Source organism: Lissotriton vulgaris, chromosome 1_1, assembly GCF_964263255.1.
Source record: "Lissotriton vulgaris chromosome 1_1, aLisVul1.2, whole genome shotgun sequence".
In the NCBI taxonomy this organism is placed as follows: domain Eukaryota; kingdom Metazoa; phylum Chordata; class Amphibia; order Caudata; family Salamandridae; genus Lissotriton; species Lissotriton vulgaris.
The window spans coordinates 781,833,031-781,859,343 of NC_141685.1; the positions used below are offsets into that span (position 1 = coordinate 781,833,031).

Consider the following 26,313-nt stretch of genomic DNA (forward strand, 5'->3'; position numbering starts at 1 on the left):
GGCGGCAGTGTCGGTGTTGGTGGTGTCAGTTGGTGGGTTTCAGGCAAGGGTGATGATAAGTTCCAGCTGCGGCGGGGAACCCATTGTGTGTGGTGGTGCGTGGTGGGTTTCTCGAAGGTTAAGTGGATGCAGCGGTGATCGGTCCAGTGGAGTTCGGTGGTGTGGCTGACGGTGACGTGGTTGCTGGCGTAGAAGATGGGGTCGAGCGTGTGTCCGGCGGAGTGGGTGGGAGTCGTGACAAGCTGTTTGAGTCCGAGGTTGGCGAGATAAATCTTTTGAGTACAGTGAGCGGTGAAAGGGAAAATAACAGATTATCATCCAAATACAGTGCAACCAATGGGGCTACACATTTATCCACTCAGCTCCTTCTTCTTGGTTTAGTAAAATTTTAATTATAAGTTCAGGAACAAATCAATGTATATCAGTCTCAACAAAATCATATAAAAGTACAAGAAGATAAGAGTAAGTCCAAATCTCCTCAAAAGATGTACCCGATATAGTACAAAGCAATGACTAACTCTAAGATAATAACGCAGTCAATGAGGAAGAAGAAATGAAGGTTTAAGTGCATCTGAGGATTCTTGAGTCAACTAACTTACCCTATGCTACCTCGATAAGGGCAAACCTAAACTAAAAGCATTTGTGTAAGGATGGAATTAAGTAAGGTAAAAAGAAAGTTGTCAGCCATTATTTCAGTAAAACACCCCGACGATGAGTCAAATGGCTTTTAGCCACGCAAGCAAAAAGCACAGGTCTTCTCTCGAAGGAAACCTAAGATAGACTCTGTACCTCCTAAACACAGCACATAATATCATCTGCCATCGACTCAACACTCTCGTGTGACTTCTACTTGGGGAATTTCCATAGTTCTGCCATAACTGGATACCTTTAGTATTCTTCCCAGCCAGATAGCTTGTTATCTCTCTTCGTCCTTGGCCATTCTTCTCCCATGGGAACTTTTCTCCTCAATCGTAACAGCAACTTTCTTGGCCGACTCCTTTTTCTCATGATTTGCTATGTCCTAACACAAAGACCTTTATTCTAACTAATGAGGCTTTTCCACACCTGCAGTTGAAACAAAATAACACAAGACATTGCACAGCGAAAACACAGACAATGTGAGATTACAGCATGAGCTTGAACTGAAACAGACAACGTTAGGCTAAAATGAAATTACACACAAAATTACGTTGTAGGCTGCAATCTAAATTACAACTTTGGCTGATACACTGAATTACACATTTGTGCTTATTCTTAAAATTATATGCATAAATGAAATGTAACAATTACAAAGGTGTCATTATAATGACTTTCATATGATTAGTTCAGGTTAAACCTATGAACCCTACAACCAACAGTTACACACATCCCAGTACCATCTCTCACAATAAGGCATTTTATGTTAACTTCTCCTATCACGTTAATATGTAAATTGTCACATAACTTTATCAATCACATCCTAATGTATATATATTAAATAAAGTAGTTTTGGTAGTGCATTACCCTACTCTTTTTATGACATTAATTTGAGTGCTGACTATGCGTGAGTATGATGCACTCCTACATTTTCTTCAGATCAGATCAAGATTACACTTCTTCGTGAGGCCCCTTGCTTAATGTGAATAATACTGGCTTGTTTGATGTTTAACAACAACAGAGATGCCTGTGAACACAAGTGGGTGAATGTTCATTAAAAAAGAAGTCATAAGCAAGTAAACAAGGCAACTAGAAATGTTTGTAATACCTACTTTCTTAAAGATTTATGATCATATTAAAGACATTTGTATTTGAAGATGTGGACTCAATGCACAGAATATTAATTGTCTTAAACCGAAAAAAGGCTCTTCACATTTCAAACGTTGGGACCAGCACAATTGGGATTAAATAGAATCAGAATACCAGAGTATTGCATTAGCCTGGTCATTTTGTGGGATAAAAAGGAAACAAGGCTTGGTACATATGGAGGCATCAGTGTACATATACTCAAACAATACTTTACCATAAGAAAACCCTATTTGGCGTGTGCTGCCTCTTGCTGGAGATGAAGGCACTGTGGGTATGTTGGATGGATTGAAGTGAGACCACTCTGTTGTTTCACATTAAACTAGCGTTTACACTTTACCAAGGAACTCTTGGTAATTGCATGTACTCTTGGAGCATGATTGTAGTAGAGACTATCGAATCCTATCAAAAGACAAGATATCAAAAGGTAAGTTAGCAACTTATAGCTTTCAAAAATGTTTCCATCGATATTGTTGTAATGATAATATGTACTACCAAGATTTGGGACTCTGCCTAAACCTTGGTGTGTAGGTCCATTGCCTTTATGGTAACGGGTTACTTTCTGAGTTACTTTTCATTAACTTCTCACACAATGAAAGATATTAAAGGAATCGCTATGACTAGAAATAGCCTAGAATTTGAAAAGCGAACTAGGTGTTTAGTTATTTCCTTAGTAGGATAGTATTCTAATAAATTGACATTTATTTGGGCTGATATACAGAAAAGCACCTATGAGTGTGGGAATTAGTACTACAAGGCTACTGTTATACATGCCCTTGCATGCCTTTGTGAATAAGCCAAATAACGCCGAACTTCCTATTAGTGAAAGTGCAAAGAAGGAAAAGTCCTCACAATGTGTGCTAATTGTATATGAGTATTTTAATGTTTTTCCCATTTTTAATGGTTTGAGACCAATTTGGGGCCAATTAACCAAGGTCTGTAAGTGTAAGTAAAAGGGTACTACAGGATTACCCCAAAATGCGTTTGTGAGTAGTCCCCATTACCTTCACAATGACATCTATCCTCTTTCACACATTTTCAAAGGATTTTAATGGCCCTTTGATAATGCTGGTGAGTCATATAGTAAGCTGGAGAAAAGCTGAAATTTAAACAATAAATTCAAAAACGTAAATTAGCAATAGTCAAGAAATGCACAATAAAAGCCGAAACACCAGACATCATCCAGGACCTGCAACCCATGCACCCCTCTCCATCTCCATTATAATGAACGATACCTATGAAGTGAAATATGTTTCATTTTGAATATTATCCTTCACTTAGACAAATAGTAGATTGTTACGAGTTCTAAACAAATGAAAAATATAGTTAAGATGGGTGTTTACTTTGTCGTAGTATGTGAAATACAGTATAAACTAACAACCCAAAGTTCAGAAAGTGCTCAAACGTTGTGTTTTGTGTGTTATTAAAAAGACCAAGGTATGCAGTGTAAGGAAAACCCCAGACTTCTCCACCACAGGCCAATGGGAAGTTGTCACAGAGAAGGATGGGAAGCTGGAGACGGCCATCTTTGATGCTGTACTGGTATGCAGTGGACGCTACGTGAAGCCAAGTTTCCCAATCAAGTCTTTCCCTGGTAAGTCCTGAAATTCCTGCTCATAATTTAGACATTTGCTTCTGAACCTATAGGCCCTCTAGCCTTCAAGTTCAAAGCATTACTTCAACTACATCAAGGTGACTTTCTTTGCTGTTTGGTATGGTTCCGGATGTGTAAACAACAAATGTTTTTGAAAGGTCTGGAGCAGTGATCCCCCTTAAACACCATTCAAAGGATCAATCCCTTGATAAGCCTAAGATAATATGGGGTAAGATTTGCTTCTAAGATTGTTCTTCACATCTTTTGTTTTACCCCCCTAGAAAAAACATTGACAAAGTATATTTGAACACAACCAAAACACGTGGTAACGTAACCCTGTGCAAAGAAAACGGGAGAAGGAATAGATGGACAGAGATAGCAGAGAAAGAATGATGGGAAGCATTAGTGAGGCTGATAGTTGTGTTCATTGATTTCACCACTACTTTCATCAGTGAATCCTTGAACAAGTGAACAGGTGCATTATCAAAGGCGATCCGCTGTTCAATTCTGATGATCCCTGATAGTGTGCTTTAAAGGTTTCTGGTGTGGCAGGAGTACACCTGCTTTCAGAATTTTAGATTTGCCATTTTCGTGATTTCAAGTGAAAGGCTGAGTTAGATCCTCGTCCAGAGAGATCCTCATGCTCTGAATCTCTTGTGAATCTAAGTGGTTGGAAGTGAGAGAAGGCCTTGCAGGAGAAGTACATAACTGTCCAGAGATGAGGTACACCAGAACCACAGGATGGAGCACAAAAGATACTTGATAATAGGAAGTGGAAATAATGGACATGAAAGAGAGAATTGAGAATATCGTGACATAGACAAATAAAATCTCCTGAACGTAGAGTGGCTCTAGTCTAGTGTAGGTCCCCTGTAATTAGCCAAGGCCAGTCATTTATTCAGAAAACTCCTGCACAATATTTTCATTCATGTCCGCGACCAGGAATGTGACACTCAATGGAATGAAAAACTTAATCTCAGTGAAAATGAGAAACTACTGCAGACTCCTCATTCTAGATGCAGACAGGCTTCTGGCCTTTCTAGTTCTTTGTGCTCATGTGTGCCCCACTGTCTTATGCCCTTTGCATGGATTTCAATTGCCTGTGGCACTACTTCTTCCTGTAGTAATAAAACGGGTTCCTTAAAAGACTGCTGCTGTTCTGTGTCAACAACAAGTGTGTGCTCCATCCTAGCCTACAAAGGAAATAACCAGGGCCTGCTTAGGCCCCCAGACTTACGCACCTCTTTCAGTCTGTATGCTGTAGGTCCTTCGTTAATTTTGATGTCTTGTGGCCATCTTGTAATGGACTCAAACAAATCACTGCGATTCTTTTGCAATTGTTATCTGAGCCAAAAAGGTAGGGTTAAGGGAAGGGATATTTTTATTCTCAACTGCCTCTCAACTTTTCTCAAGTTTCTCATTGTGATCTGTCATGACTATCACATCCTTATTTGCCTGGTGTTGTTCTTTGCTATTCTTGTTTTGCTAATTTGGACCACAATATCTCTGGGCTATGTCTCTGTTCACTTGCAATATAACATTGAGCATAGATCTCAGTATATGTAGTTCACTCTTAATACTCCTCCCTGGTATAATACCTCTTGCTACCCTGAAATGCAATGTGACAATTATAGACATTTTGCAATTTTATGCAGGCCCTTACTGTTAGGCAACTTCTTTCCCAGTCACTCAACCCATGATGCAAAAAGATGCCATTTGAATCTCTAAATGCTGCAATAAACAAGTATTCTTATGTTGAATCACAAGCTTGTTCAGCATTAGGTGAGTGATTTTGTTGAAAACCTGTCCATCAACTTTCTGGAAAATAAAATGAACAGATACACAGTTCTAAAAGAGTGCATGAACAACAGTTTCAATCATTCATTGACTGCATCTCATGTTGCAATCAATTCCTCTCAATCATGTACGGGACCACATTGAGGTGGTTATTTGAAAAGTAATTTGAAAGTCCTGGCCCCTCCAAGCAGTCTTGCAATTTTTCCTAATATAATGTCACATATATCATAAATAATAATTAAGCTCATTCCTATTGTCGGCTCAGTGGAAGGGGTCCTCTACATAAGCTATATACTACTCTTAGTCCTAAGGATGGTCTTCCACATTCATACGACAGGAGACTGAAACATCGATGCACATTCCACTACTTTTATTTTGATCAATAAACATTGGGACCCACCCTACTACACTACAGAGATACACTCTCTAGGAGTATTCCTTGTATCAAGAGTGCATTACACACTTCTGTCCCTGTGAATCAATGTATTGAAATATGTGCAATTACAGTTACAATTACTGTTTTGTGTTGTTCATAGAACCCCCTGTTAATTCCTGCTTTAATACAGACTAATTGATCTTAATTGCATTGCTGGAACACCTGTTTTTTCATTTATTGTTCTCGTCTTGGGATTCATCCCAAATAACAATAATTAGATTGATTCCAGTGTATTTTGCTCAGGGCATTATAGATCTCTAAGCACATAAATAATTTTGTTGTGTAAATGATCCTCTTGTGGGCCATTTGCTTTAGTTTTTATTACTGCAAAAGGAACAATTGATGGATGGAATGCTGAACAGTGCAAACATTGACCCCCAGGCACAAAGATCTGACTATAATACATTGTTCTTTTGCTCACCACACCAACCCATTTTGGAACCAGCCATATGCAAATCAGTCTCGACCCTGTCCCTCATGGGAACAATCCAGCCCAAACTGCCAAGCCAGGTCCTCTCTGGACCGGAAACAAGCATCCTTGGACCAGTTTTAGGGCATCACCCCTCATCAGCCAGGCTGGCTTGAATCCAGTGGCGCAGTGAGCATGGCACCCATGCCTGGGTATACCCTTCCCACTTAGGGCGACAAATGCAAAAGGAACAATCAATGGATGTTTGCATTTCATCCATCATTTATTCCTTTTTCGTTTGCACCTTAAGTGGGAAGGATATGCCCAGAAGTGGGTCTCGTGCTCACTGCACCACTGGATTCAAGCAAGCCTGGCTGATGAGGGGTGATGCCCTGAAACTGGTCCTAGGATGCTTGTTGAGGGAAGAATTGGCTTGGCAGTTCAGACTGGACTGTTCCCATGAGGAACAGGGTCAAGACTGATTTGCATATGGCTGGGTCCAAACTGGGTCGGAGAGCTGGGCAAAAGAACAATGGATTAACCCCAGATCTTTGTGACTGGGAGAGAATGTTTGCATTGCTCAGCATTTCATCAATCATTTGTTCCTTTGCTTTAGGTTTTACTAAGTCACAAATGTACAGCAAAACCAGCAAGAAATTGGTAAGCATCCCTAGTAGAGGCTAAAAAGGTCTGTCTCACTCTCAAATTCAAGCGTTTATATTGCCATTTTCTCCATGAGAAAGCATTGAAACTGCAAAGCCGATTTGGCATGAGGAAAGAATTATATTTTCAATAAATCAAACTACAGTAATATGAATTGCAAATAATGCTATCACCTTAGCACTAGCCGACTACATGAATATTGATTCAGCCCCTTTTAATCAAACTTATCCAATGGTGTCAGAACAAACTAGTTACAAAAACAACAGTGAACCATTGTGAACGAATGCAATACTGCTTACAAGCAGAAGGCCCATGAAAATGTGTTAAGCAGAAATGTAATCAAAGAAGATTAATAAACATGATGTAGAACACATTTTGAATAAGAATCTAGTTGCGGCCTAACTAAGGCATACCTAAGCCCAAATCACAAACTCTAACAAGTTATAGCACATTCATTTCTTTTGAGTTACTTCCATGTCATTATACATGTGAATTGAAGTGTAGATTATTTACTCTGTACATACTATAATGAACATTTTGATTTAAATGCACAAAAGCACTAATAATTTCAGTGATTTTGAAACAAAGGACATAACACTAGGAATGTTTGGCCTGATGCCCAAGTTGTGTGGAACTACAAAACCTGAATCTTAATGCAGTCTGGTAGAATTTGGCACTTCAAACCAATGAGTAGTTTTTTTTTTGATAATCAACTTTATTGGATTTTTAACAACACGAAAATTCACTGGCAGCAGGTCATTAATCACTGAGATAGACATGACAATGTACACAGTTAACAAGACAAGGGCGGCGGGTCAGGGCTGAGCATGGCACTCCAGATATTAAATACAGATGTATATATAATAAAATGAAGGCAGGTCCTCACAGTGGTAGCAAATTAAACCATTTACCCCACACTTTACTAAAATAAGTCAGGTCATCCTCAGGCTTCGAATAGGGATTCCTCCTGCATTCCACACCAGTCCACTCCCCTCCTCCATCTCTGTAAAGTTGGTGCCTTAGCCTACAACCAGTGCACAGATATGTCTCTTTTGGCCACTGCCACGGCCGTCCCCAAAAAGCGCTTGTCTGCCCTAGAGCCATCCAGGCCATCAAACACCCCCAGCAGCAGGAGCATCGAGTCGTGGAGAACCTCTCATCCCAGGGCTTGCGCGAGTTCGAGTTCCACCCCTCTCCAGAACGGTGCCAAAGCCGGACAACACCATACCATGTGATAGAAAACAACTGGGGCGGAGTCACATCACGTGCACGCTGGGGAGGATCTCATCTGGGCCCGGAATAGACGTGTCGGGGTGAGGTATGCAGCATGAAGGTAGTAAAGTTGGAGCAGGCGTAACTTGGAGGATGTGGTCAGGGTTTTGGGTGCCATAAGGGCAACTCTCCAATCCGCCTCTTCTAGGGGGCCCAGCCACCCCTCGCATCGAGCCCTGAGCCGATCCAGGGAAGCGGGACCATTGTTCACCAGTGATCGGTATATGCGGGACACCCCCCGCCCCCCTAGGTTCCCTATCATCACCTGGGCCTCCAGCCGGCTGAACTCAGGAAGGGAGTCAGGGGGTGAGACGTGTGTATGAAGGGCGTGTCTGAGTTGGAGGTATTTATAGAATTGGGAGTGGGGAAGAGCGTGGCACAGCTGCAGGTCCGCAAAGGATCGAATGTGGTCCCCACCCATATATCTCTGAGCCCCAAAATCCCAATGAGGCCCCAGCGTCGGAACCGCTGCAGGGAGGAGACCTCTTCATCCAGGACCCATGCCAAAGTGGCGTCTGCCAAGTGAGTTTCCGGTTCCAACTGGTGACAGGGGGCAGAGCCTGTGGCGCCGGGCTGCCATATAAAAACGCCTGGATCTGCGTGAAGTCCGATGTGCTGAGTTCCAAGCGCTATGCTGGGTTGGACTAGCGGCCCGCAAACCAATCGTGGATCACAATGAGTTTCATGGCCAGGTAGTAGAGGTGGAGATTAGTTACTCCCATACCCCCGTCAAAGGGGGGAATACGACAGGGCGCCAGGGCCTCCCTCCTCCCCAGAGAAACTTGGTGAGAACACCGTCAAGTTCACGGTACCAACTACCCGGGAGGTGGATAGTAATGTTTTGCAGTATGTAAAGAAAACGGGGGAGGATCATCATTTTAAAGAGCGCACTCCTGCCCAGGAGGTTAAGGGGGAAGGTCTGCCATCTCTTGAGGTCCGTCTTCATCCTGACGACCAATGGTGTGATATTCAAAGCCCATTCGAGCTCTGGCAGAAGAGTAACCCACACGCCTAGGTATTTAAACAATTGTCTCCTAAGGGGGATGTCTGCCTCCAGTCAAATCAGTCAAATCAGAGGGATGCAGAGGGACCAGAGTTGACTTCGCCGGGTTGAGGCGGAGTCCAGAGACCCGCTCGAAAGCGGAAAGGACCTCCAGGCACCTGGGGCCAGAGCCGTCTGGGTCCGCCAAATAAAGCAAAACGTCGTCTGCATAGAGGGCTATCTTATCGACCTGGCTCAAGTCCCAGGCCCAAGCCCGGATAAGCGGTCCTGTCGGATGAGCGCCGCCAGGGGCTCCATTGCCAACGTGAATAAGAGTGGTGAGAGCGGACACCCCTGACACCTGCCCCTCCAGATTGGGAATGTCTCGGAAAGCTCACCATTAATGAGAACACGGGCTTTGGGGTTAGTATAGAGAACTCTGAGCAGGTGGCGGAATGAGCGATCGAAACCCATCCTTTCCAGCACATACTCAAGATAACCCCAGTCCACCGTATCAAAGGCCTTTTCAAATTCGATGAAAAGCAGTGCCAAATATGGGTTTGGCGACCGCGGTGGGCCAGAGCCAGGTGGAGGCGACGAATGCAGTGACGAGTGCCCCTGGCAGGCATGAACCCGCATTGGTCGGGATTGAGCAGGTCTTGCAGGAGGGGTCTGAGTCTCTGAGCTATTACAGTAGCGAAGATCTTGATCTCCGTGTTAGTCAGTGAGATCGGGTGGTAGTCCGCACAATTCAGGGAGGGCGGTTGCGTCTTTGGAATGACCACTATTGTGGCCACATCAGATTCGGGTGGTAAGGACCCTGTCTCCGCCACATGACAGAATAGTTCCATCAAATGTGGGGCCAAAATATCCCGAAAGGCCGTGAGGTACTCTTGAGGGTAACCATCGGGACCAGGCGTTTTACCGGGGTGTAAAAGCAAAATAGCCTCCTGGATTTCCTCCAGGGTGAAGGGGCGATCCAGAGCCTCTGCAGTTTCCTGAGGGAGACACGGCAGCTGAGTACCAGTCCTGTCCAGCAAATCTGGACGAGGGGGACGAGCAGTGTAGAGGGTCACGTAGTAAGCAGCAAAAGTTTGCGCGATGGTTGAGGACGTAACTTGGAGGGCCCGCTATCCGAACAGATTACAGGAATAATAAGGTTGATTTTGGGAAACCAATGAGTAATTTAATGCTAAAGACCAAGGCTTGGCCTTTTGTGGACAGGTATGCTCAAAAACCTGATTTTATTGAAAAGAATTAAAAAGAATTCTTTAAAAGACCCAGAGGCTAGGGCAGTCAGGGATTAGATTTCCATTTTCAATTAAAAAGACCATGTGTTGTAGGTGTGGCAGCATTTTTCACATGATTACTAAATACTTGCCTTTAAAGTCAGATACTTGCATTCTTGTTACATGCTTTAGTGAAGGGTTTGTAGAAGGCTGCTTTTCTCAACACCCCCAGGGATACTGTTAGCTATTTTGTGCTGCACAGTTCAAGCACTGGGCTGAGAGCCAAAAGCATACCTGAAAACTGTAGTTCCCTAGGAGGCCAAATGAGCTAGTATATCATGACTATTCAAATGCTACAGGGTCTTGGACAGTATTGTAATTATAATTCAATCAATCAATCAATCACAACATTTGTATAGCGCGCTACTCACCCGGAGGGTCTTAAGGCGCTGGGGGAGAGGGGACTTTACTGCTCGAAAAGCCTGGTCTTGAGTTGCTTCCTGAAGGAGAGATGGTCCTGGGTTAACCGGAGGTGGATGGGAGGGAGTTTCATGTCTTGTCTGCCAGGTAGGAGAAGGATCTTTCTCCCGTGGTGGCTCTGCGAATGCGTGGAACGGTGGCGAGGGCGAGGCTGGTTGAACGTAGCTGGCGGGTGGGAGTGTAGAAGGTCAGGCAGTTGTTGAGGTACTTGGGGCCCAGGTCGTGGAGGGCCTTGTGTGCGTGGGTGAGGAGTCTGAACGTGATCCTCTTGCTGACGGGGAGCCAGTGTAGGTCTCTCAGGTGGCCGGAGATGTGTCTGTGTCGGGGGATGTCCAGGATGATTCGTGCGGAGGCGTTCTGGATGTGTTAGAGTCTTTTCTGAAGTTTGTTGTTCCGGCGTAGAGGGTGTTTCCGTAGTCCAGTCGGCTGGTGACGAGTGCCTGGGTGACCGTCTTCCTGGTTTTGGTGGGGATCCACCGGAAGATCTTTCGGAGCATGCGCAAGGTGTTGAAGCACGATGATGAGACGGCATTGACTTGTCTGGTCATCGAGAGGGAGGATTCCAGGATGAAGCCCAGGTTACGTGCGTGGTCCGTTGGCTTGGGAGTGGTGCCCAGGGCAGGGGGCCACCAGGAGTCTTCCCAGGCGGAGAGCGATGACCCCAGGATGAGCACTTCCGTCTTGTCTGAGTTCAGATTCAGGCGGCTGTACTTCATCCATTCGGCGACGTCTTTCATCCCTTCGTGTAGGCTGGTTCTGGCGGTGGCGGGGTCGTTGGAGAGGGAGAGGATCAGCTGGGTGTCGTCGGCATAGGAGATGATGTTGAGGTTGTGTTGGCATGCGATGGCTGCGAGGGGGCTCATGTAGACGTTGAAGAGGGTTGGGCTGAGTGATGATCCTTGTGGTACACCGCAGATGACTTCGGTGGCCTCGGATCTGAATGGGGGGAGGCAGACTCTCTGGGTTCTTCTGGTGAGGAACGAGATGATCCACTCCAGTGCCCTGTCTTGGATTCCGATGTTGCTTAGCCGCTGCACTAGGGTGCGGTGACAGACAGTGTCCAACGCTGCAGAGAGGTCCAGGAGGATGAGGTCCGCTGTTTCCCCATTGTCGAGCAGGGATCTGATGTCATCAGTGGCTGCGATGAGGGCGGTCTCTGTGCTGTGGTTGGCCCGTAAACCGGACTGCGAGTGGTGGAGGGATCCGTTCGTCTCGAGGAAGGCGGCAAGCTGTCTGTTGACGGTCTTCTCGATGACTTTGGCGGGAAAAGGGAGGAGCGAGATGGGGCGGAGGTTTTTCAGGTCGGTGGGGTCTGCTGTTGGTTTCTTCAGGAGTGCGCTGAGCTCGGCGTGCTTCCAGCTCTCCGGGAAGGTGGCGGTGTTGAAGGAGGTGTTGATGATGTCCCGGAGATGGGGTGCGATGATGGAATCGGCATTGTTGAAGACGTGGTGTGGGCAGGGGTTGGTTGGTGATCCAGAGTGGATGGTGTTCATCGTGCGGGTGGTGTCTTCGGTGCTGACCGGGGTCCAGGCGCAGAGAGCGGTGGTGGGGGGCGTTGGTTCGGAGGTTGGGTGCGTGGTCTGTGTGCCAAAGCTGTTGTGTATGTCGGCGATCTTGCTGTGGAAGAACGAGGCGAGTGAGTCGCAGAGGTCTTGCGAGGGAGTGATGTCGTTGTTTCCGGCGCTGGGGTTGGAGAGCTCTTTGATGATGCTGAAGAGTTCCTTGCTGTTGGGGGCATTGTTATTCAGTCGTTCTTTGAATGCTGTCTTCTTGGTAGTGCGGATCAGCTGGTGGTGTTTGCGGGTGGCGGGCTTGAGGGCAGTCATGTTGTCTGTGGTCTGGTTGTTGTGCCAGGCTTTCTCGAGAGTGCGGCAGTTCTTCTTGAAGTTCGTAAGTTCTTCGATGAACCAAGAGGCTTTCTTGCTGCCGGGTCTGCTGGGAGGGGTCTTCAGTGGTGCGAGGTCGTCTGCGCAGTTGGTGATCCACTGTGCGAGGTTGCTGGCTGCTTCGTTGGGGTCCCTTGTGCTGGCAGCTGGGTTCTGGCTGAGGGAGGTAGTGAGCTGGTCGGCGGTGATCTTGTTCCAGCTCCTGCGAGCGGCCTGTTGCGGGTGGTGGTGGGTCGTGCTCCTCCTGAAGCCGAAGTGGACGCAGCTGTGGTCAGTCCAATGAAGTCCGGTCGCGTGGCTGAAGGAGATGTATTTGCTGGAGGAGAAGACTGGGTCAAGCGTGTGTCCGGCGTAGTGGGTGGGGGTGTTCACCAGTTGCTTGAGTCCGAGGTTGGCGAGGTTGTCCAGCAGGGTAGTGGTGTTGCTGTCGTTGTTGTTCTCCAGGTGGAAGTTGAGGTCCCCTAGGAGGATGTAGTCAGAGGAGGCGAGGGCGTGCGGGCTGATGAAATCTATATAGCGCTTACAACCCCTGATGAGGCGTTAAAGCACTTTTCGGTGAATAGCACGCCACTCCGGAACCCGAAAAGGATTAGTGGTGAATTAGTATAGGGAAATTTGAAATTAATTTGAGTGGGGGACATGTGAGTCTGTTAGTTGGATTGAAACGGATAGTGGAGAGATAGAAGAAGGAAGGCTCTAGAAAGAGTTTATTTGGAGATAATAGCAGTAGAAAGAGGTTTGGGATAAGTGAAGGAGAGATGGAGGGGGGAAGAGTCTCTAGAAGTGGATCAGGGAGAAAGATGAGGTATCAGATGAGTCCATGGGGATACATGAGGGAAGGGTTTAGAAAGGCTTGTTTGGAAGATCTGAATAGCAAAAGAAGTTTGAGACGATGCAAGGAACAGTAGAGGAGGAAAGAGTCTAGAAAGCGATATTTTGGTGTACATAGTGGTAGAATGGGTTTGGAATGAGTCAGGGAGTGTAGATAGAGGATATATTCGAGAGGTATAGGGTGAGAAATAGGGTAGTGCATTGGAGTAAAGTAATAAATATAAATATTTATAAGTACACAGATGTTATATGTGTATAGGTACAATAATATATCTAGATTTAAGTTGTATTTCATAAAGACAGACTTTCAAGTGTTGCTGTACTTCAAGCTAATCTATTTGTTCTAAGAGTTCCATAGTTAGTCTGCTTGAACAGAGGAAAATGTGACACCTATTATGGACACTTGTTAGCAAAAAAGACATGACACTGATTACTGATTACAGCACGAACATAAAACTCTGAAGAAAGAGTAAATACATTCTAAAATATCAATTATGGATTGCAATCCTAAAAACATTCAAATACTTTTTTTGATACAAGGGTGAAATATTCTAATCTAACTTTAATCCTACAAATGCTAGGGAAAGCGCTTGTATTTAAGGCATTCAGATTTACTTTTCTAACTATGATCTCACTAACATTAGGAATATGAATATAATTTGGGGGGCTAAATATTCCTATATTTATAATTCATACTCTACTCCTGCAAACATTTGGTGCCATGCATATATTCATATGAACATTGGGGAAAACATATGTCACTGGGGAGGACAATGGTTACTTTTTTAATATTAGGGAGAGTGTGTACATTTGGGGTGTGAAACGTACTGTTCTAACCGCAGTGCCACTAACACCGGGGAAAATGGCATACAAATATATACTATTCGTACTCCAATTCTACAAACAATGGTATAAGTGAATGTATTTGAGAGTGCAAAACTTGCTATCCTAACTCCTGGCTCTGGCTCAGCTTGAGGTTCCCTTAGACCCTCAAGCCAAAAATGAGGCTAGATTTCATGTGATTTCTGCTTGCCACCCACACTCTGAACTCATGCACCAAGAATAAAGACAAAGCATTAACCTTTGGTGTAAAAAAAAATAGAGAGAAAAATATATTCATCTAGCACCTGAAAAGCACATAGTGAAACGAGAAAACCTGGGATCATTCCCTGCTTCCCTGCTTGTAAACATGTGTGATCTAAGGCAAATATGTTATTTCACAGCACTCCTGTTTTACTTCATTATCACATATACAAGCTCATTCAAATGTGTGAGTTCAGGACGTGCTCTTTACAAAGACTACTCATGTTTCGAGTTAATTGACTATTTTGTTGCTACATCTATAACAATAATCTAGGCTAAAAGTAGGGTTCCCATGACAACTGGCTTTTCTCTTAGTTCATTAATGACACGTTATCAGGGCGGGCACACCGGAATGTTTCTAAATTCAAGTTTAAAACTGTCACTTTTAATAACTCACTGTCAATGAAGTGATATATTCTGATGTAGAAAGGAGAAATACTTCCGTTTGTTGGGGAAATGCAATTTCTGAATTTGGAAGCGACTGTAACATATTTTTAGATGATGTTTGTTGCATGATTTATCTGCCAACTATTTTCAGGGCTCTGCTCTCCCTGTTAATTTGCTGGCTTGCCCACCTGTACTCCAGTCCAACTAACATTGGTGCAAAGGCATATACTTGTTAGGGGGTCAGATTTACTTTTTCAAGTCCAGTTTTCCAAACACTGGGAGTGGTGCATATAATTGGGGAACAGGGGTCATATTTCCTATTGTTTAAACTTTGGGGAAAGTGCAAACATTTGCGTAGTCAGAATCACAATTCTAACTCCAACTCCATCAACAATGCGGGGTAAGCATATTCATGCGGAGGTCAAATATATTATTCTAACGCAAGTCCTACAAATACTTGTTTACAAATGCATTAATTTGGAGGAGTTAGATTTACTGTCCCCATTAACATTGAGGGAAGTGCATATATTTGAGGGATGGAGTATTTACTATTCTAATTCCAGTCTGTAGAAGTGTTGAAACCATAGTGTGAAAATAGTTACTCTGTTACTCTATGGTTGAGAGGTTGCTAGAAAAACATGTCAGGTGCCTGCAATTCATAGAAACAACCATCTGAATAAAATGGTTGGGATTGCCCACAGGCTCAGTGAGAAGTGCCCTGAGGATAGAGTTGCAGTTTACTAACATTTGTTTTAAATACAGACAGAGGTTGCTCAATTATTGGGCAGGTCTTTTAAAATCTGAAGAAGACTCCTTGAGGCACATTATAAAACTTCTCTTACAAGGGAAGTATATGGCACAATGGGTAAAAACACACAGATATTCAAGGCTTCCCTCAATCTCCCTGCTGGTTATTTTCCTTTAAACATGTCTGGGCTCCAACAGAAACAAGCATAGAAACGCTTAATCAAAGAGTGTTTGCTAAATAGCGACTTTGCTGATGTTCGTAAGAGAATTAACTTGCAAAATCTACTGGAGGCAGATTAAAGTGGTTTAATTCAGCTCTACTTGAGGAATATCAACAGGTATGTTAGTGGCAGCAGGACACTATTATGGTTGACAGACGACTCCATGTCTTCGGGAAAGCTGTGTTCGAGTTCTGGGCTTTATTTGCCAACCCTGTTCGTTCTCTGTATTTTATTTAGTCCTGGTTCACCTTGACTGATCCAGATTAGACTAAGGTTGCTAATCGCAGTAGACTGGAGTAAAGTGCCTAGGATGCTTGATTCCGTTCTGGGAAGGACATGGCTTTTGTAGTTCGGACTGGACTGTTCCCATGCGGCACAGGGTCAGAGCTGATTTGCATATCGCCATTGTCTAACCCAGGGTGGTGTGGAGTGCAAAATAACGATGGATTTGGGCCCAGATCTTTGGACTGGGTTGAGTGTGTGACATTGATCCACATTCGGTCCATCACCTGTTGTGTTTGCATATTCCGCCCTAAGTGCGCTGGGGATGCCCAGACGTGGGTCCCAGGCACTCCACACCACTGGAGTCAAGCTAGCCGGGCTGATGAGAGGTGTTACCTCGAAACCGGTCCGGTCCTCGGATGCTTGATTCCGTTCTGGGAAGGACATGGCTTTTGTAGTTCGGACTGGACTGTTCCCATGCGGCACAGGGTCAGAGCTGATTTGCATATCGCCATTGTCTAACCCAGGGTGGTGTGGAGTGCAAAATAACGATGGATTTGGGCCCAGATCTTTGGACTGGGTTGAGTGTGTGACATTGATCCACATTCGGTCCATCACCTGTTGTGTTTGCATATTCCGCCCTAAGTGCGCTGGGGATGCCCAGACGTGGGTCCCAGGCACTCCACACCACTGGAGTCAAGCTAGCCGGGCTGATGAGAGGTGTTACCTCGAAACCGGTCCGGTCCTCGGATGCTTGATTCCGTTCTGGGAAGGACATGGCTTTTGTAGTTCGGACTGGACTGTTCCCATGCGGCACAGGGTCAGAGCTGATTTGCATATCGCCATTGTCTAACCCAGGGTGGTGTGGAGTGCAAAATAACGATGGATTTGGGCCCAGATCTTTGGACTGGGTTGAGTGTGTGACATTGATCCACATTCGGTCCATCACCTGTTGTGTTTGCATATTCCGCCCTAAGTGCACTGGGGATGCCCAGACGTGGGTCCCAGGCACTCCACACCACTGGAGTCAAGCTAGCCGGGCTGATGAGAGGTGTTACCTCGAAACCGGTCCGGTCCTCGGATGCTTGATTCCGTTCTGGGAAGGACATGGCTTTTGTAGTTCGGACTGGACTGTTCCCATGCGGCACAGGGTCAGAGCTGATTTGCATATCGCCATTGTCTAACCCAGGGTGGTGTGGAGTGCAAAATAACGATGGATTTTGGCCCAGATCTTTGGACTGGGTTGAGTGTGTGACATTGATCCACATTCGGTCCATCACCTGTTGTGTTTGCATAGGTTTACTTAGAGTCACCTGCTCATTCTACAAATATGGATCTTAGGACCGTCATTCCAAGAGGCTGTAGGCTGCCATTGCCCCTTTACGGAACATTGGTAACTGCCAGCCACTATCAGAAGCTCAGTTACATGTTGATATTGGCAGATCCTCAGCCATTGTTGCCACCCTGCCCCTCTCTTAGGAGGATGCACCCGACTGCTGGCTTTGGGCCATCTACTATTCTCCAAGTGTTCAACTTTTCTTAACTCTATGATTACATCTTGAAGGCTTTTCCTAGCACCTCATTGCGGATGGAATTTCTTTTTTTAGTTTCTTGTTCTTTCTATTTTTTTTATTCACCATATCAAATCCAGCAAGTTTTTTCAACATCTGCCTCTCCCTTGACCCCCCACTTGCTGCCTACTCTGTCCACAAGCTTAACTTCCTTCACTGCTTCTCACGTACATTGAAACCATTTTGATGGTAGCTCGTATTTTGAAATGGAACCTATCCAATAGTGTGGTGCACAGTGATTTTAATAACTGCCCTGGTCTAGGGGCTATTGCAAGGTTATTTTCAACTTAGTCCCTTTCCATAACTTACATTCCTAGCTTCCCACCCACTTCTATATCCTTGTTGGGCAATAGGTGGAGAACATCTCTTGATCTGCAAGGTGTAAAGCATGGTGTTCTGTAGCTGCAGGACCAAATCTATTGAAAGCAAACCCTTGGGCAAACCAAAATCCTAAATGTGCCAGAGCTTCCATAAGGATCCCCTACTTTCTTAGGGCATTAATTGGAACAGCTCTTCCTATAAATCGGGGCGTAAAGACCTAAAGATACTGGCCACTTGCCTAAATTCTTTTTAGGAATGTGTGGCCACCAACTGACTCTGCATTACTGACACTAGAAACAAATTTCTTCTAAATGTCCACAAGAACGAGTTGTCCACAGTCAAAAAGACTACAGTATTGTCCCCAATAAGCACAAGATAATTATACCAGTGAATTCCTTAGAATTCGTTTTTGGTCCCCAACTCCTACTTGCCGTTTCCTCAGATAATAACTACCAGTCTCTGATTACCCATCCTGAAGCTGCAAAGCACACTAATGTGGCCAAGCCCAACTATTTCAAATGTTTTCCCCTGGGTTTTTTCCCCCCAGAAAACTATCCCAGTGACATGGTGGTAGCATGACGACATGGTGGACCAGTCAGCATTGTCCCTTTGTTAAATAAAAAAAATCAATATCACTCAGGTGATGGAAGAATTCTTCCACATGGAATTCATTGCAGAGACAAACAGGAATACAGTACGTGACATGGAATTGGAAGGCCTGTTCTACATACGATAAGCTTCCCGATACAATGTCCGATGGCATTTGTGCACCTGTGATTGTTTTCCAGATTATATACCCAACAGCAACTCCACCATCATGAAAACACCCACCTGCCACCCTCTAAACTAGACATGGGATGCAAGGGTTGGGGAGAAATGGCATCCACCAATTTTTGCCAGATGCCCTGTGTAAGAAATGGGGTTACCAAATCTCCTAGGGGGGGGTAGCATGGAGCAGAGCGGGCAGGCTAAACTACGGAGGACATGTGAAGCACTCACGCAGTATCCACAGACGACACACCAGGCACACTACAAAAGAGGCACAACACCACCTTTGGTTGGAAAAAGAAGAAGTTTAGTGATATCTCCAACCTGCAATGTAAAAAGGAACAAAATAGTGGTAATCACAACAAGGCGCCAACTGGCGCCGGAGCCAAATACATCAGGGGGATTATTTACATGGGACGAAAGGGTTGAGTCCATAAGTCCATGCTGAAAGGAAAAAAAGGATGGTTAACTGAACACTAGACCTAGGGCCAATCTGGCGGGACCCACTCAGGCTCTCATCCTCGGGGATAGGCTGTAATTGCAAAATCCAACATTATGCATAAATACTCCTAATGCGTTATAACGCCAATCCCCACCCCTGTAAGGGAAAAACAACATATAATACCAGACAGAAACACCTGGAATAAATCAGTACAGCAGCTCATAAACCTGGGGCATGAACAGGGGCCTGGAATAACTCATCAGGCCAGCATAGGGGCACACCTGCACTAAAAGGGCACAAAAACATACAAACCACCCTCAGTGATAAAACATCAGTATACCTTGGCTGCGGTAACATCAATAGTGACCGTAGGCTCAGGTCACAACATTTCCAGTGACAGTCCCCTCTACACCACTACAAAAGAGGCAATACCGGGGGGAAATATAACCTTGGCATCACAAAGTTAAGCAATATTTCTTGGGGGAGGCCTAAGTATCCACATGAGACCTCAACAGGAGCACCTGGGGCATATGCCTCCTTAGCCCACAACCTGCAACAAAAGCATCAGGCAGTTCTTTAGCATTCACAGGGGGGTGGCATTTCACTAGGCACAACTTCTTTATCTGGCCTGGCACTTCAGTAGAGGGACTCCTGGCCTACACAACCTAGTGGCCAAACATAAGGGATTTCAGTGACCCACTCCCCTGTACAACAGTTCCCCATCAGTCTCAGCATTTCCCTACCCAGGGGTTAATTCGTCCTGTACCGTCCCGGGGCCTAACTGAGGTCCTTGCCCAGTGCTAGGACTCTCTCTCTGGTGAGTTAGGGCCAACAGGGCCCAACAACAGTCTTCCCAGAGAAGGGGGGAGGGCACTGACCCTGTGCCTCCGACTCCAGACCTCTTCAGGTGCAGGTGCCCGCTGCCAGATGGGGCACCTGTAAATTCAGGGTTGTCCCAGGGGCGGGCACCGATTTATGCCCCGACACACCCCCTAACTCCACTATAAGCAGCCCCACTCACCGGCTGCTTCTAGGCTGCTGGGCCCGGGCTCCTCTTCCACTGGGAGCCCTGCAGGCGATGTGCCGATCTCGTGGGGGGGGTTTCCCTAACCCGAACTTCAAAGCGGAGGGGGCAGGCACCGGCAATGTGCCTCGAGGCCCCCTCCCTCCCTCCGTGCTCTTCACTCGGGGCTCCCTCTTGCTGCCATCTCTGCAGGCGGCGGAGGGACAAAGGCGGGACACAAACGGGGCTCTCCTGCGGTCTCCGAGGGCCTCGCCGAGAACAGCTCGCGGTCCTGACCGGCGGGGTGGGCTCCCGTTCCGGTCACTCTCACCGGCGCTCCTCACAATTCCGGGGCTCCCTCCTCATCACGGGAGCCCCGTGGCACCTCCGGGCGGCTTCTTTCCCGCTTCCTCTGCGGCGGGCTTGCACAGACCGGCGGGGTGGCCTCCTGGACCGGTCGCTCTTCACAGGGACCCGGGACTTCGGTCCTCCGCTCCTTCTCTGGCTGCCGGCTGGCAGCCAATCGCTGCGCGGCTGGTGGCGTGGCCAATGATGCCGCCAGGCACCCCCGTCACATGACACGGGCCTGGTCGGCTTCAGGGCCTAGCGCGGCCCTCTCTCCACTTCGGCGGTCCCCTCCTGGTATCGGGGTCTGCCGCAACGATGCACACCCCAGCAGGGGGTCTCCTCAAGGCGGCGGTGATTTTCGGCGCTGCCACACAGCGCGAGGCCAGGACAAGGGGTAGGCTCCCTTTCTTGTTAAGTAGTCCTCTCACCGAAAGCGCGCCAAAACACGGCAGATAAGCGCTTTCAAAGGGTACCAGTTCCTCGGGGCACAAGACAGCTCCTCATACAGCTCCTCACACAGTTGGCAAAGGGGCCACAGCATCCTTGGGGGCACCAACCTCTTCAAAACAGCGCTTCGCCAGCACAGCGTCTGCCAGGCACACCTCACGGAGGGGGTGAACAGTTCCACAGCCAGCCCCAGGGGCACACTCCTCACCTCCTGGGGGTTCAAGCCCACAGGATTCCTCCTCTTCTGGGCACCTCTTTCCCTTAGCGCTGGCGAAGTTCAAGGTCCCACAGCGTCAGGGACCTAGAGGGGCTCTCCTTGGTCAGGGGCCCTGGGGGACAGAGCAGTCACACTACTGGGCCAGGTCAGCAGGTGGTGGGGGCGTCATCAAGGCAGGGTGGTAGGCTTGCACCATCCCCACTGCGGCGTGGCCCTCCTCCCACAAAACAGCCTTGATCTCCTGAAGTGGGGCTGGCAAGCCCTGGGGGACAGTGGAGGGGGGGAAGAATGGATGCAGGGCCCAGCTCACAGGCCCATGTGGCGGTGACTCCTTGCAGCAGGTCCCCTCACGTCCCTGTCCCAGCTCTGTCACCCTCTCTGGTGGCACTTCCCTCTACTTATACCCTCCTCCCTCACAGTGCCAGCACCTTCCAGAATGTTGGGGAAAACTGGTTCAATGGGAAGGGGTTGAGCACCCTGGGTGCCAGGCTTCCCTCCAAAAGCTAGGGGTGGCTGGGTAATAATAACTAGACCGCCGACCTAACGCAGTCAGGTGGCAAAACCCAGGGCCATGGCATCCATTTTAAAAACACAGTACATTTCAGTCAGGTGCATTTCTAACATGGGGGGATATTTTCTGCACACCATTTAACAACATTTAATTTTACAACAGGGCAACTCTTACCACACCTGGTCCTTATATGTTTAATACCATGGGGGAGACATTCAAATTAGGGGGGCAAAAAGCGAAAATTTTGGGGGAAAGGGCCAAGTCCAACACAACTCCTCCCCAGCCAAAAGCCAGGGTAGGCCAATCATTGGCTTGATGGACTTCCCTGCTTGGGGCGGAAAAAGGTGGACGCAGGCCCGCAACTAGAGGAGCAGCTGCAGTCTCTTCTCCAATCCGGAACCCAGTGGTTCACTCTCGCATCCCTCCCTTCAACAACCAAACCACCCCACTGGTGTTCTCTAGGGGGGTGTGGCCAGGACGGGCCTCTAGGCCGTCCATAAGTCTCTGGCCCTTGTTACTTCATAGAGTGGGAGGCTCTAGCCTCGGGCTGGTAGTACCCTTGAACCACTCTCCTCCTTCCAAATTGCCACTGGTCCACCCGCCTGGGGTCCAAGTCCTCAGGCTGACCAGTCACTAGGGGTAAGGCTCTCCTCCCTCTACTTCTCCTCCTAGGGTTCCGCCATCTCCTACGCGGGACACCCTCACAACACTCTCTCCCCAACCTGGAGCCGAAACCCTCAGGTTGACCCGGTGACAGGGGCGAGTCCTCCCTCCCCCTGCACCCCCTCCCAGAGTTCCGCACCCTCCTACCCGGAGAAGTACCCCTGAGAGTCACTTCCGGGGGGACTCTGGTTACAGATGTCCCACCCACCAGGGCAGGCAACTCCTGTCCCTGGCCACCCAACCCGGGATCTGCGCCCTGTGGCTGAGCCGGTGACAGAGGAGAGGCTTTCCTCCCTCCACACCCCCTCCCAGAGTTCCGCACCCTCCTACCCGGAGAAGTACCCCTGGGAGTCAAACCGGTGGGGGCCTGGATTACAGGTACCCCACCCTCCAGGCCAGGCAACTCCTGAGCCTGAACCCCCAGTCCAGGATGTAAACCCTGAGACTGGTCAGACCCCCAAACCACTGGAGCTCCGATTATTGATGCTCCGGGTCCTCCTGACATGAGGGGATCCCTTCCTCTGGATAACATATCGGGACAGCCTAGCCTCCCAACCTGGGGTCCCCTTAAAGAACTCTCCAGGCCCTGTGACTGCGGTTGGGGCACCTCGGAACACCTCCTCGTCTCACTCCCTCCTGTAGATGGGATGTGAGGCCCTACAACCCCCGCACTTTCCTGGGACCTAGCTGGGTCACTCCTCACCTCTCCCGCCTCGCTGGGTCGGAAGATCCCTGCACCCCTCCCTTCAGGATCACTCCCCTCAGCCTTCTCAGACACTCTGGCACTTACCCAGAGGTCTTCCTCCCGTGCAAGTTCCCTGGGGTCTGAGAACCCACACTGCACCAGATGGTGACGCAGACTTGGGAAACAAGTTCTCAGCATGTGCTCCCGGATCACGGCATGGCACAGCCCTTCCCAATCCTCCACTGCTTTCTCCATCAACCAATCCTCCAGTGCGGTCCAACACCCCTCCTCAAACTCTCCCCAGGACTGGTGGGACAGCTTTCCCCTGCCCCTAAACACTAACCCGTCCCCCTCTACCTGGGAATCAGACACTGTCTCCTGGGCTTCGGGAGTGGGACTCCTTGCACTGGACCTACACTCGCTGCCACCACTGGATCCCACCCTCCTCGGTGAATCCAGACTCCTAAAACCACTCTCCGGGGACAACCTTCCCGCCTGAGCTGATCCCTCTCTGGCGAAGGCCCTCTCCGCCTCCGCCATCCTCTCCTGCTCTATGACTTTTTCAGTCTCTAGTCGCTGCTCTTCTACCCTCAGCTGCGCTAAGCCCTCGGCATGCCTGAGCTTTGCCAGTGCCAGCTGATACTCCCTTTCTTCCCTCCTATCAACCCACTCTTCTGGGGACAGGGAAAGGGATGGGGCAGTGCCCCCGGGGCTGGACCCAGTGCGGGACTCCCTATCTACGGTGTCCTCATCAGCTCCTGGCATCTCCGCCCTCTCAAACTCTTCCTCCTCCTCATCGGAGTAACTACCTCCCAGGGTTCTGGATGGGGAGCCCTCTCTCTGGTCTCTAACCCACTGACCCTTCAAAAACTCGGGAGGTTAGTCAGACAAGTCCCCACCAATCTCTAAGGGCTCTCCCCTCTTGAGGGCCTCATAGAGAAACACATTTCTCCTAATGTTTCCTACTGGGGGTATCCCTCTCTCCTTGAGAAAATCTAACACTTCCTGCTCGGTTTACTCCATCAGTTCCACTTCCTGGTAAACCAACCCCATCGTGGCGAGGTACACCCGGGACACACCCTCCCAGTGTGTTAGACCTGTCTGGCTTTTTGGCGAAGTCCCTCCTAATTTTTATTTATTTTGTCCCCTTTTTGCCCCTCATACCCTTATTAATTGTTGTGTCTACTGACTTTTTGTAGGTGTTGGCCAGGGGGATAGGTGTTCTTTCTCCCCCTCATAATCTTTTACCTCAGGCCCAGAGGCCTGTTCTGACAGGAAAGTTGGCACTACCTAAAATGGTGGCCACCAACTGCCCCAACTGTCACAAACAGAACTTGGCCATAGCCTAACATAGGGCATTCCAGAACCTTCTGGTCCATTCTGGACCACTGAGAGGGCAGCCTATATAAGGCGGAATGCTGGGCAGCCATTTTGTCTGTCAGTGAGGAACAGCAGGAGTGAAGGTTGAGGTCTGGTAGGGGTAGGATCCTGAAGGGTGGTTTACTCTACAAGGGTTGCCCTCTGTCTAGGTATTTTTCCCCCAGGCCTGTTGTCCTAGCCGTGTTAGTTTCATCCTGCTGACCCTGGACAGCAAGGTGCCTCCAGTCAAGTGAAGGGGTTAATCCCAGTGGGCAGAGGAGCTGCAAGTGGCCCTGCGCTGTGAATTGATCTGGGTCCCCCCCTCTATTATTTCACTTGTCCCTGTCCAGTATGGAGCGCTAGCAGAACTGCCTAGAATACGAGGGGCTGGGAGATCCACAAGTGTTAAGCCAGCTCTGCCCCCTCTATGTGTGGCGGACGCAGGGACTTGTCCTGCCTGAAGCGGTGATCCCTGTCCCTACCCCTTACCGGTGTCTGGTCCTGCCCGGTGGAGTGAGGGGGTTTGCTGCCTTTCCGCTGCTGCCTTGTTTCTTTGTGGGCCGGATCCCCTGGGGTCGTGTGTGCTCCTGAGTCGGCGCTGTCCAGGTGTGAGAGGAGGCAGGGACCGTGGCCAGCACTGCTGCGCAATCGCGTTGGAGGCACTGATCCCCAGGAAGGGCCTAGGGTCGAGCAGGCCCACTGCAGAGCCACTACCGGCGCCAAGCGGTGGAGCAGGCTCAGGAAGCGGGACGCTATTTCCCCGCGCATGCGTGTTGCGCCCTGCCGAGGTGAGGAAAACCTCAGACAACCGACGGCGAGGGAAAACCAAGAGGAGCAGCCGCCGGATACCGAGGCCTCGCATTGGAGCGAGAACCGACTGCAGCAAGGACCCCCCCCTGCTGTGGAGAAGGGAAGCGGGGCGGTCCATTAGTGGCGAGTACTGCTGCCAGAGCGGCGGAAACCGGGCGATTGGATCCCTTGCCTCCGCATTAGCGAGGCGGGAGGTCGGGAGCCCCCGGGGTCATTTGAAAGTAAACTGAAGCTTCGGCCTGTCTCCTGACATCGGCGGAGACCCGGGTTGGAGGGCCCGGACCCCCCCAGTTCCTGAGGCGGAAAGCCGGGAGCTGGAGGTACGAGTGTTGATAAATACTTGAATGTTTTAAATACAAAGCTTACTTTTATAATTGCGTGGTGTCACTTAACGTGCTGTTTTAAACTGCACCAACGCCAGGACTTGATGGAAATTAGCGCACAGCTGCTCTAAACGCTGTTGACGCTCCTCATCAGCCCCAGCGGCCGCCATCAGACGAGGCGTGCACGCTGACCACACCCACTTAGGCCACGCCCCCTCGATCGCACTATATAAACGCTGAGCTCCAGCGCACCGGCAGGCTGTTGACCCAGTTCCTGAGGCGGAAAGCCGGGAGCTGGAGGTACGAGTGTTGATAAATACTTGAATGTTTTAAATACAAAGCTTACTTTTATAATTGCGTGGTGTCACTTAACGTGCTGTTTTTAAACTGCACCAACGCCAGGACTTGATGGAAATTAGCGCACAGCTGCTCTAAACGCTGTTGACGCTCCTCATCAGCCCCAGCGGCCGCCATCAGACGAGGCGTGCACGCTGACCACGCCCACTTAGGCCACGCCCCCTCGATCGCACTATATAAACGCTGAGCCCCAGCGCACCGGCAGACTGTTGACCCAGTTCCTGAGGCGGAAAGCCGGGAGCTGGAGGTACGAGTGTTGATAAATACTTGAATGTTTTAAATACAAAGCTTACTTTTATAATTGCGTGATGTCACTTAACGTGCTGTTTTTAAACTGCACCAACGCCAGGACTTGATGGAAATTAGCGCACAGCTGCTCTAAACGCTGTTGACGCTCCTCATCAGCCCCAGCGGCCGCCATCAGACGAGGCGTGCACGCTGACCACGCCCACTTAGGCCACGCCCCC

General features: G+C 48.4%; 1 protein-coding gene across 5 annotated transcripts in view; it reads left to right on the forward strand.

Moving 5' to 3' along the window:
• Positions 1–26,313, forward strand: part of LOC147747817 (dimethylaniline monooxygenase [N-oxide-forming] 2-like) — a 232,893-nt gene that overhangs the window by 114,600 nt on the left and 91,980 nt on the right. For all 5 annotated transcript variants that reach the window (XM_086956176.1, XM_086956198.1, XM_086956206.1 and 2 more), the window contains exon 4: positions 3,214–3,376. In XM_086956176.1, the coding sequence (XP_086812302.1) occupies positions 3,214–3,376 (163 nt within the window). The remainder of the gene's footprint in view (positions 1–3,213; positions 3,377–26,313) is intronic.